General features: G+C 34.0%; 1 protein-coding gene across 3 annotated transcripts in view; it reads right to left on the bottom strand.

The window, feature by feature from the left end:
* SWT1 (SWT1 RNA endoribonuclease homolog) overlaps positions 1-13,496 on the bottom strand; it is a 112,455-nt gene that overhangs the window by 75,732 nt on the left and 23,227 nt on the right. For all 3 annotated transcript variants that reach the window (XM_026509225.4, XM_026509224.4, XM_057314945.1), the window contains 2 exons: positions 7,409-7,502; positions 911-1,056 (listed from right to left, as the gene is read on the bottom strand). In XM_026509225.4, coding sequence (XP_026365010.1) covers positions 911-1,056; positions 7,409-7,502 — 240 coding nt within the window. The remainder of the gene's footprint in view (positions 1-910; positions 1,057-7,408; positions 7,503-13,496) is intronic.

Raw genomic sequence — 13,496 nt, forward strand, 5'->3', positions numbered from 1 at the left:
ATAGTAATAGAATGGACAAACTGAAAGCATGTTACCCCTGAAAAACCATAAACTAAAATATCCTCTTCCTCCATCTAAATGTCATTTTGAATATTATGACAAAAGAAATTTTATTACCAAAAAGGTCAAATAAGTAGCAGTAGTAGCAAATATATGAATTTTTATACAATTACACATAAAAAATACATGCAATATTAAAGATTTCAATATTTATTTTTCCAACACAGGGAGAAGGTTTGGAATGTATTTTAAAATTATGTCAAATTTAATATAACATTCCATCAAATATCAAGTTATAGGACAGATTATTCTGGTAAAAGAAAAAAAAAGATAAAACAATTGTACTACCTTTACTTTTAAGTATTAGTTTAAAATTAAAAATAAAACTATTATTAGAATCTTTCAAATTCCTCTTATTACTCAGTTTTTTATTGCATTAATAGAAGGTTATGAATAGGAAACTAGTATTAAAAGGAAATTAAAAATTTCTCTCCACCTTGAATGAATATTTCCTGTAGCTACTATTAATTAAAAGGTACAAAATTACATGTGCATGATGATCATAAACATGTAAAAATGTATGCGAGTGTATGGGCAAAAATTCAAATTAATTTGTGAAAGCATATGTAGAACACAATAATGTTAACTGTGGGTTTTTTGGATTACTGTTATAATTTTCACTTCTTTCTTTCATTTTTTCTTTCTTTCTTTGCTTTCTTCCTTTCCTCCCTCCCGTCCTTCCTTCCTTCTTTCTTTCTATTTTCATTTATTTCTAACCATTTGTGTGCCGGCAAATATTTCAGTGTTATTTTAAATGTACAAGATGAAAATTTATTATCAATTCCAATTGTTATTAATGTCAGTACATAAAAGAAGATATATTTCTAATTATTTGTAGTAAGAATACTACCTGCTTTCAATTGTTGTTTAGATATACAAGGCTGATGACATACATCTGTGTTCAGAGATAAGTTTAATAACTCTGCACTCAATTCTTCTTTACTGAGTGACTTCACACCACTTATTAGGCCTTTGTTTCTTAAATTTCTATCATCCCTAAGGTTGGGGTTAGGAGGAAAAAATATTTTATTTTTTATAAGATAAATCACATGGCAACTCAAAACACATGGGATCTAATCAGAGGTGGGCGATTCTCAACAAATATATTAACAAAGGATAACAGGTTTTTTTTTTAAACAAAGAAGATAAAGGAATTAACACACAGTAAAGTCACAGCACCTGAGCTTTTGAAAATAATAATTATTATATATTGAGTTTTTTCCTGGTACTAGGCACTGTTCTAAGCATATTGATATCAATCCATTCAATTCTCACAGTAAACTTCATAGGTAGGAGTGGTACTATTTTTATCCCCTCTTCACAAATGAAAAACGGAGGTGTAAAGAGGTTAAGTAATTTGCCCAAAATTGTACCTGGTAAGTGGGAGCTGGATTTAGACACAGGAATATGATCATCCGAAGAGAAATAAACAGAGAGCCATAGTAAGGGAAATAATTTCCATGTGGTAGGCAATTACAAATTTACTCACAGTGAGCATAAGACAAATGGTGAGAATGTGCTATTTGCTGAAAGAAGAAAGTATGATTAAAGCATAGTGCATGAGACCAGTTTATGTAGCTATAGAGAAAGCCAAGAGCATTAATAAATGGAAAGACATTTAAGGGCTTCAGTGGGTAAGTGACATGATCAGATCTGTGTTTATTAAATTGCTGTTCTGGAATCCAACAGGTTTCCAGCTTTTGTTAATGGTAGAGTAGCTTGGTCAGACTAATCTTCCCACAGATGAGAATTAGAAAATTTGGACAAAAAAGGAAAAAAAAAAAAAGCTATCTGAAGGCACTAGAGAGCAATAAAATGAAGGCAGGAGCTGGAGGGAAGTCTACCCTCAGCACAGAGGTACTGCTCTGGTAAGAGCTACAACGGTCTTTTTGCCCAAGGGCATTAATGGCTACAACAGAAAGCACAGCCACAGTAACTTGGAATGTCAGAAGACAATGTTCAGGGCTGGCCAGAGCAGACAAAAACTTAAGGGGGGACCTGAAGAAAGGAGGAAACCACAGAGTAGGTGAACCCTGAAATCTGCATATAAATTCTGTGCAGAAAAAAACAACATGCTACCCAGAGACAAAGCAATCAACAGAACCAGACTTAGATATGACACAGATGTTGAAGCAATCTGCTAGGGAATTTTAAATAATTTTGATTTGTTAAAGGCTCTAATGGAAAAGGTGAATAGCATGCAAAATCAGATGGGCAATTTCAGCACAGATGAAAATCATGAAAATTAAATGTAAATGCCAGCAATTAAAAAAAAAAAAAGCCACAGTAACAGAAATGAAGGCTGTCTTCAATAGGCCCCTCAGCAGACTTGACAGAGGAAAGGAAAGAAATTACCCAAACTGAAATAAAAAGAGAATAAAAGTGCTTTTTTTTTAATCCAGCAGCTGTGGGACAATATCAAACAGTCCAACATAAGTGCCTGTATTAGTTATCTGTTGCTGTATAGCAAATTATCCCAAAACTTAGCAGCTTAAAACGAACACATATTATCTCACACAGCTTCTAAGAGTCAGAAATCTGGGAGCAGCTTGACTGGTTGGTTCTGGCTCAGGGTCTCTCACAAGGTTGGAACATGCTGTTGCCTAGGGTTGCAGCCATCTCAAGGTTTAATTGGCACTCATTCATGTGGCTGTTGGCAGGCCTTAGTCCATCACTGGCTCTTGGCTGGAGGCTTCAGTTTCTCCCCATGCGGGTCTATTCCATACGGCTGTTCATAGCATGGCAGCTTGCTTCCACAAAACAAGTGATTTGAGAGCAGAGAAAGCAAAAGAGTACCCGAGAAGGAAGTCCCAGTCTTTAACATCCTGATTTTTATAACCTCATCCGAGAGTGATAGTACGTCCCTGGTACAACCAACCCAGGTACAGTGCAGGAGGGGACTACACAGGGCAGTAATACTAAGAGGCAGAAATCACTGGGGTCATCTCGGAAACTGGCTACTGCAGTATAATTCTGTAATATGAGAAGGAGAAAAGAGGGAATGGGCAGAAGAAATATTTGAAGAAATAGTGGCTGAGAACTATCTAAAACTGAAGACAGACAGGAAACCAGAGATCCAAACAGCTCAGAGTATATCGAGCAGGATAAATCCTTCTTCCCTACCTATCCCCCAACCCCCATGCCACACATGCCACACACACAAACACCTGGACATACCTGCTAAAAACAGCTAAAATAAACGGCTAAAAAACAAAAGACAAAGAAAAACCCTTGAAAGCAGAAAGTTAAAAAAAAAAAAAGACATTACATATAGAAGAACAAAGATAGCATTTTCATCAGACTTCTCATCAGAAACCATACAAACTAGAAGAAAATGGAGTCACCTCTTTAAAATACTGGAAGGAAAAAAAAAAGTCAACCCAGAACTGTATATCCAGCAAAAATATCTTTCAAAAATAAATTAAGAAATAAAGACATTATCAGACAAACAAAACCAAAAATTTCACTGGCAATAGACACACACATGTCAAAGAAATTTTTTAGGCAGAAGAAATATAACACCAGAGAGAAACTTGAATCTATAAAAATAATGAAGAGTGCAAAAAATGGAAGTAAAATATTCACTTAAAATATTCACTTCTTCCTTATTTTTAATTGCTTTAAACGGCAAATGATGGAAGCAAATATAGTAACAAAACGTGTGTTTATCATCATTTTTGTAAAGGTAACATATATGACAATGATAGCACAAAGGATGGGAGAAAGAAACTGTTATGAGATCCTTACACTGAACATGAAGCAATATAATATTATTTGAAGGTAGACTTTGATCAAGTAAGATGTATACTATAAATGCTAGGGCAACCATTAAAATGTTTTTTTTCAAAAAGGTATAAATATTCAATAAGGGAGATAAAATGGCACCATACACAATTAACTAAAGAAAAGAAAGAAAAATAACAGATGAAACAGAAAATAATTATCAAAAAGGTAGATTTGATCCAACCAATTGAATGTAAGTGGTATAAACTCATCAATTAAAAGACAGAAGTTGTGGGGCGTGTGGGTGGCTCAGTGGGTTAAGTGTCCCACTCTTCATTTTGGCTCAGGTCATGATCTCAAGGTGGTAAAACTCAAGCCCTGTTTCGGGTACTGAGTGTGGAGCCTGCTTGATTCTCTCTCTCTCTCTCTCTCTCTCTCTCTGCCCTTCCCTGCTTGTGCTCTCTCTCTCAAAAAGAAAAAAAAAGACAAATTGTCAGACTGGACAAAAAATAAAGTACCAACTATATGCTACCTTAGTATAAAGACACAGGTTAAAAATAAATGGATGGGAAAGGATATACCACATAAATACTAACCAAAAGTGGAATGGTAGTATTAATACTAAACAAATGAGACTTTCAGGAACAGAGACATCATACAATGAGAAAGGGGTCAGTTCTCCAAAGACAATCCTAAACAATCCTAAAAAAGTATGTATCTTACTACAAAGTTTCATAAGACATGAAGTAAAACAAACAGAACTGAAAGGAGAATTAAACCCATAATTATAGTTAGAGATTTCAATACTCCTCTCTCAATAATCACAGAATAAGCAGACAATTGGTAAAGTTATAGAAAACCTGAACAATACTATCAACCAACTTGACCTAACTAAAATTTACAGAATACTCCACCCACAAGAACAGAATACAAATTCTTTTAAGTGCACGTAAAACATTCACCAAGATAGACCAGATTCTTGCCAATAAAACAAACTAACAAATTTAAAAGAAATCATGTTAATGTTCTCAAATCAAAGTGGAACTAGAGTACAAATTGATAGCAAGAAGAAAACTGGAAACTGTGCAAATATTTGGAATTAAACAACAAACATCTAAATGTCAGAGGGAAGTTATATTGAAGAGAATGAAAATAAAAATAAAACATGAAAATTTGTGGGATGCAACTGAAACAGTGCTTACAGGTAAACTTATAGCAGTCTCAAACAAGTGATCTCAGCTTCCACCTTAAGAAACTAGAAAAAGGGCACAAAGGGGCATAAGAGTATTTTCTGGGATGATGGAAGTGTTCTATATATTGTGAGGGATGTCGGCTACATCAGTATATCCGCTGTTGACATCATATAGTTAAGATTTGTGCATTTCAATATTGTACATTTTCCCTCCAAACACAAAAAACCTTATAAAAATAATCATGCGAGGGGAGAGGGAGTGAATGGATATAGACAACAGAAGAATGGGAGAATTTTGATAATTGTAGCTAAAGACTTAGGAGTTTATTAATTCTTCTTCACTTTGACTATCGTTGAAATTCTCCAAAATGAAACTTTTTTTAATTAAAAATGAAAAATTACCATTATTACTTTTTGAAGAATAAATGGAGGACAGCAAGTGTGGAAGTAGAGAGCATAAATTAGTCTCAGAGTCAAAAAGGAAGTGGAAAAACAGCATGGTGGACAAGGGATGGTGGTAGAGGAGACGAAGAAAAGTGCACAGGACCTGTTAACTGATCAGATATAGATTATGAGGGAGGGGTAGTTATCAAATAGGACTCCTAGGTTTCTGGCTCTAGCAAATGGATAGAAAGTGGCACTTTTTATTCAGATGGAGAAGAGCTTAGAAAGAAAAATCAAGAGTTCATTTTTGGAGATGGTACATCCCAGATGTCTATGACACATCCAAGTAGAGAAAGCAAACAAGTAGATTAATATACTAGTCTAGAATTCAGAAGAGAGATAGAAATAGAGATATGAGCTGGGGGTTGCTGGCCCACACTCAGGATTGTAAATGTAAAGTAATGCACTTAGAACTAGGTATAGTACATAGTGTTGGAGAAGGGTTCTCCTAGTACTATCATTATCAATACCATCATCATCGTCATCATCATCCATTTAAGTAAAGTAAATGTATCCTCATAATAAGTTCGTGGGACTTACACAGTAGACATGATTCCGGCCTTTTAAAGGAAAAAATAAAAATAAAAAACAGACTCCCCTGGAACATAATGCTAGAATTAAAAGTAAAGTCCAACTACAAATTTTCATTTCACTAAAAATGTTACATCTGTTAATCACAAAACAGTGACTGCAGAAATAATGGAGAATTGATAGAGTCTCACAAATTTAATATTCATTCTAAGTTGAACTAAGAAAGCAACAATTACATAACAATTATCTCTCAAATTTAGCTTATTTCAAATTCAAAATGATTAACATATTAATTATCCTATTTCAGCCTTCCACAAACTCCAAGATGATACATTATGCCCTAGATCAAAATATAATTTTAAATAACCTAGAGACAGAAATCTTTAGTATTTCCTTTAATCACAAATAGAATACCATCATCTTTGAAGACAGCTAAAATGAGAATTTTTAAATTTTTTTTAAAGTTTTATTTTAATTCCACTCTAGTTAACATACAGTGTTATATTAGTTTCAGGTGTATAATATAGTGATTCAATGCTTCCATATATTTAAAATGAAAACTGCCCAAGCCCCCTTACAATAAAAACCTTAGGGCTATTCATTTCTATAATTGCAGTATTTCATACAGAATTTAGGCATGATTGTGAAACTGTAAAAAAAAAACTCCACTTTTCAGTGAATAAAACTCAGACTAAAAGGGCAGTTTAAAATTGCTCTTCTTGGTTCCTGCAGAGCCTTTTCTTATTCACGATGAGTATAATTTTACTTAACATTATGTTAGTTTTACCTTAGAACTAAGTTATGAAAATACTAGTTGGGAATGGAAGGGAAGGAGGAGAAAGGGAAGAGGAGAAAAAGATTCTTACTGAGATCGTTTTACGTACTGGGCACTACCCTAAGTCCTTTACGTATACATTATCTAAGTACTCATGGTAACTCCAGGAGGCAGGTATTAGTATCCCCCCTGTATTTTACACATGAGGAAACTAAGTTAAGCAACTCCCAGGTCACAAGGCCGGTCAGTGGGAGATCCGTGACTCCAGCCCTCACTCTATGAACAGGCACCAGAGGCATACCTCCAACACCAACTGCCTCTTCCCCACAAATTAATTAATTAATTAAATAACCTTCTTGCCTCATGACCAAAAATTTGTTAGACTTTTATTTCTGAACTCTTTTATTGGCAGATTAAATTGGCTGTCCCCAGCTTTTATAAAAGGTTTCGGAATGTCCTAGAAATAAAACCGAAATAAGACTTCATAGGTTTCAAATCTCATTCTTCTATAGCTTACACGTTAAAAGAATGTGATACAGAATTAAATATGCTTACTGGCAGATTTCGAAAATCACGTATGTTTTTTTGATCCTTAGTATGGTGGGTATAATATGACTTTCAAAAATTCTTTGGAATAGTTGCTATTAAAAAAAAAAAAAAGATAAAATGACTATGAAACTCACGTGCACAGAATAACAAGAGAACAAGGGAATAATTCCTGGTACTGAAGACAGCATTTTAATACTCGATCATCATTGTTCTCGTCACTCAGTCCATCTGCAAATTCAGCAAAAGCGACAATCAATTTAAGCATACCAAAAATATGGACAGTCTAGGCTGTATTTACAAGTCAAAAACATCTAAGAGAAAGAACACTTCCTAAATAAAAAGAGAAAAATGAGACACAGCAAAACAATGCTTTAAAAATTCGGGACCTAGAATTCAGGTAGAATTCCAAAGAAGGTACAATTCAGGTAGAATTACCAAAGTAGTTAGTTTACCACTAAAATGGAATAGGATATGACTATTAAACACAAAAGAAAGAAAGTGATCAGTAAGTTAAATGCTATATTAGAAACCTAAAGCTATGAAGTCTAGTCTCAGTTCAGTCACTTAGAGATTGTAAATTATAGGATTATATCATCCTTAAAATGATCTCCACTTAAAAGAGGTCTGTAAAATAATGAATAACTGTTCTACCAGCAACAGAACCATTTTCATGTGTCTGCTTTTCCTTAACCTCTGAGCAATTAACATTTAGAGATGGATAGGAAAAGGCAATATGGGCCCTAAGTAGAAAACACAAAAATTCCTACCAAGTGTTCACGAAAGGCTGGCAGAGTGTCCTTGGGCATTCTGCAAGCCTTAAAGCATGATGTAAAAGTTTGGTTTCTGTGAAAATGATGTAATGTGTAGAAAGAAGACCAAAGACAGTGTTTTTCCTAAGTCCTTACACTACATGCCTCAAAACTCCCTCGGGTACTTAATAATAAGATTTCAGGGCCACACCCCAGACCCAGTTCTGGATAAGAATCTTTGGAGTCTCGGGGCGCCTGGGTGGCTCAATCGTTAAGCGTCTGCCTTCGGCTCAGGGCGTGACCCCGGCGTTATGGGATCGAGCCCCACATCAGGCTCCTCTGCAGAGAGCCTGCTTCTTCCTCTCCCACTCTCCCTGCTTGTGTTCCCTCTCTCGCTGGCTGTCTCTCTCTGTCAAATAAATAAATAAAATCTTAAAAAAAAAAAAAAAAAAAGAATCTTTGGAGTCTGGACCCAAACATGAATTTAAACCCTCGCTGAGTCTCTTACACACTAAAATTCAAGACATACTAGACAAGGAGCCTCAAGTCTGTTCCTAGACTATAACTTTTTTCCCCCTCTCAACTTTTAGCCTGTATTACTTAGTCTTCTAAACATTCAAATTAGAAAACTCATTCATTCAGGAATAAATATTTTTATAGGGCTGAATGTGTACCCAGGCCCCTGTGCTAAGTAACTGGATATACAAGGACAAACTCTTGAGGAGCTCACAATCTCGAGTGAAGTCTAGACAGAGCTGAACTGATCTCAGAGTATAAGCCTGAAGATCTGATTCAGTTCTTTCACCAGACAACCAGTGAGCCAAACAGACATGTATTACAGCAGCCGATTTTCCTTCTTTTAGTCCAGAGGAAATACCACACACCATAATGCAACATGGGCAGCAAAAAATTATTAGCTTTAAACAATTCAGCAGACAAAAGAAGGTTAAAGCTTACAGTAAATTGCTCTAAAGGCATCAAAATTCAAGATTATCTGTTCTTTAACTCTTTATAGAATATGCAGGGCTTGAAAACACACCTAAAACTGCAAGAATATTCATGAAATATTTATTCAACAAATATTTGTGAGCACCTGCTCGGGTACTGCTCAAAAGTGAACAAAACAAAGACTCTGGAGACAGATTAATCTGGATTTGAATCCCTGCTTTCCCACTTACTAGACATGCAATCTTGGACAAACTGCTTACCCAGGAAAATGAAACAAGAAAATTTATAGGAAACAGTTGGCCCAATGACAGGCAATAGCAAGTACTTTTTAATTAATATGTATTACTTAAAACTCAGCTTCAATGGCCTAACAGCATGACGTCTACTCACAACACCAAAAAAACCCACAAAATTTTGTTTAAATTATAGTTCATATGATGCTTAATATTTAAGAATTTAAGAATTTAAGCTGCTCAACAGTTTCTCACTGATACAGTCACAGAACACTGTCTGGTATAGGTATTTGGCAAATGCGTGAATCAACAAAAATATAATAAAAGAAAATATAAAAGTGGTGGGAAAAATGTCAGGTGTAGGGGTGGCAGATAACTTTATTTTGCCCTTATAAAAATAAAATAATTTAGAAAATCTGGAAAATACGGAAAATATAAAGAAAATTAAAATAAGTCATAATTCCATCAGCTAAATATATCCAACGTTCACCATCTGTAAGTATATAATGCATAATCTAACAAATTTGGGATGATTTTTAAATTCTTTTAAATCCTATTTTGTCATTAACATTTTTTGAAATACAGTAGTATTCTCTCACATAGCTATAGTACTGTAACTTCTCCAAATATTAGACACTCAGGTTGTTTCAAATTTTTTGCCGTATTAATAATACTGTTATGAACATTATTAATATAAATCACTGTCAGCATCTCTGATTATGTCTTAGAAAACATTTCTAGAAAGAAAATTGTATCTTTAGGCTTCTTAAAACACACTGATAAATTGCTCTCCTGAGAAGTTACTAACTCATATACCCAAAGCACTGGTACAATGCAAAAGAATAACTTTCTAAACTTAGAAGCAATAGAAAAGAAGAAAGGAAAAAGTGAAAGATCTAAACTAAAAATATCTATACATAAGAAATTAACAACATTAAGAATGGCAAACAGGAGAGTATTCGCAGTAAACAAGTTGACTAGTTGTACTGCTTCTTTTGTGAATTACCTATTAATAATCTTTGTCCATTTAGGGAAAAGGGATCTTTTTGTTTTTCGGTCAATCTGTATAAGCTTTTCACATAACAGGGACACAAGAGAATTATCGCCGATTCTAGGCCATAAACCATCAAATACTTTAACTCAAACAATCTTCACAATAATTTTCTGAGCCAAAGGTTATTTTCCCCTATTTCATTTACTTAGTTTCCTCATCTTTAACTTTCCCCAGGTCAGGTTATTAACCCAGGTCAATCAGATTTCAATCTTATTCTCCTCTAACCATATTAAATACTACAACAAATAAATACAATGTTAAAAAGAGTTAAGGACAAGGCTAAAATTATAGTCAACGAAGGCAATTTAACATAAACTATCGACATTTCTTTTTTTAATGGAAGAATGCTTGTTTAAAAAATACATTGTTATAATACTCAATGATTATGTAACAGGAAAATAATACACACAAAATCAGCAATTATTAAGAGCTGGTTGCAAATGTGCTTGACATTTGTAAAGTGTAATAAAAGTTAATTTTGTTTTTGCCTTTTTCCAAACAGGAAATTTAATTTTACTCAATAATCCTGAATTTTCTCATAAGACTATTAGTTTATCATTAGAATATAAAATGCAATTTTGTTAAGATAAAAAAGCCTAAAGATATTTCTAATGGATATCATAAAATCATTATCAACAGAATAAACCTATTAAGCACCTTGTACTTTATATGAAGAATGTTTTTAATGATCAATGAAGAAAACAATGATACAGAGAAACCCATAAAGGACTTACCTGACATAGACAATTACAAATAATCTATTATTATATCTATGACCTAATAACTAAAAGCAATTTCAGCAATTTAATAAAAACTACAATCAAATAATACCATTCAAACATTAAAGCACAAAATGGATTTCTAGGCAGAAACCCAGAAATTGAAACAGCACAGAAGTTTGAGACCACTACTATGATTTACCTCCTCAATCATTAAAAAAAAGGAGAGACTGAGGAAGTCAAAGCATCAAAAAAGCATATGAACATGGAAAAATCAAAAGAAACATACCAAGCATCCATAAATAATAAATGTGGCCAAAATATCTTAAGGAGGGCACATATTGCGTGGAGTACTGGGTGTTATATGCAAATAATGAATCATGGAACGCTACATCAAAAACTAAGGATGTACTGTATGGTGACTAACATATAAAAAATTATTTAAAAAAATAAAAAATAAAATAAAATAATTTTCAAAGCAAATCTATTGAAGAAATAGACATGCTATTTAGGACAAGTTCTTAACCTCTCTGTGTCTCAATTTCCTCATTTATAAAATGGGGCTAGTAAGAGTATCTTCCACAAGTACTGTATGGTTTGAATGAGATATTGGCTGGTAAAGCACTTGGAAAAAGGTCTGGAGAATAATGGTTATATAAGTGTTATCCACTATTATCATCTTATCATACTATTATATAATAAAATATAGTTTATAGCAACAAACTAAAAAAAGTAAAAGATTAAGAGTAAAATTCTCCTCTCCTTTTAAGGTTTGGGGTTTTACTGACATGATGGTTTAGATCAGGGGTTAATTTTGTTAATTGTGTAGCTGTTCAAAAAAAAAAAAAAAAGTCTTGTCTGTTAGCAACACATACCAAAGTATTTATGAGTAAAAATGATATGATACAATATCTGGGACTTGCTTCAAACTACTGCAGGAGTTCCAAGAGTAGGAAGAGGAGAAAAGGAAATGAGAGAATAAACAAGAATGGCAAAATGTTGATAATTACTGAAAAAGAGTGAGAGGGACACAAGGAGTCACACATTATTCAACCTCTGCATTTGAAATTTTTCATAATGAGAAGTTAAAAAAAAAAAGACCACCTAAGATGTTCAATTTAATATAAATGTTCGAACATTTTAGTATTTTCTTTTTCTTCAAGTTCTTCTTTATTTGTTTTTTTTTATTTATTTGGGGTTTTTTTGATGTAAAGTTCAATGATTCATTAGTTGTATATAACACCAGTGCACCATGCAATACATGCCCTCTTTACTACCCATCACCGGCCTATCCCATTCTCCCACCCCCCTCCCCTCTGAAGCCCTCAGTGTGTTTCTCAGAGTCCACAGTCTCTCATGCTTCATTCCCCCTTCTGATTATCCCCCCCTTTCTTTATCCCTTTTTTCTCCTACTGATCATCCTAGTTCTTATGTTCCATAGATGAGGGAAATCATATGATAATTGTCTTTCTCTGCTTGACTTATTTCACTTAGCATTATCTCCTCCAGTGCCGTCCTGAACATTTTAGTATTTTCTTAACTCTAATACTGATGGCTTTTCTTTAAAAGCTTTTAAACGTACCACATGAAGCTCCTGCTCAAAATGCATAAAAATTGTAAATGGAACATACTAAGAGCTAGTAAATATTTGTAAAGGGAATGAATGAATGAATGATGGAGGCCCTCTTTCTTCAAAGATTTAAAACTAAACGACTGTGCCAAAAGCCTTCTCAGGCTTAACACCATGATTAGATTCATCACAGGATGAATTCTTTCATATCTTATCGTGTATATGAAAGAGAAGACAACATAAATCCGTGGTATTTAAGTTAGTGTAAATGTACATATATAAATGACTGAGTTGAGAGGAAACATGGTTTTAAAGAATGAAATAAATCCTCTAAAAATATGTATAAACTCTGCAGAGGCAACAGTGTTGCTTTACACATAGATGTTTTTTTCCACAAGGTGATACACATATATAACATAAAGAGCATACTTAGGTTCTAAGGCTAAAATGATTTGAAAATGACTGAAAAGAAACTAATGTGGAAAAAATAAATCAAGAGAAACTCTACAGACCTTCATTATATGAACACCTCCTTATTAGAGATTCTGACAAACCCGAGGAAAACAATGCCTCTCTCTGCATTATACAAACTGTAGAGTGACAGATTCTAGTCAGTAACAGATAAGAAACCTCGCTTACTTACTGGCCTCCTCACTCAACAATGGTATTAAAAAAAAAAAAGGGGGGCGCCTGGGTGGCACAGCGGTTAAGCGTCTGCCTTCGGCTCAGGGCGTGGTCCCGGTGTTAAGGGATCGGGCCCCACATCAGGCTCCTCCGCTATGAGCCTGCTTCTTCCTCTCCCACTCCCCCTGCTTGTGTTCCCTCTCTCGCTGGCTGTCTCTATCTCTGTCAAATAAATAAATAAAATATTTAAAAAAATAAATTAAAAAAATAAAAAATAAAAAGAAAAGAAACCAAAGTACTATAATAAAGCAAACTACACATACAG

The sequence above is a fragment of the Ursus arctos genome, unplaced genomic scaffold (assembly GCF_023065955.2).
Source record: "Ursus arctos isolate Adak ecotype North America unplaced genomic scaffold, UrsArc2.0 scaffold_2, whole genome shotgun sequence".
Lineage (NCBI taxonomy): Eukaryota > Metazoa > Chordata > Mammalia > Carnivora > Ursidae > Ursus > Ursus arctos.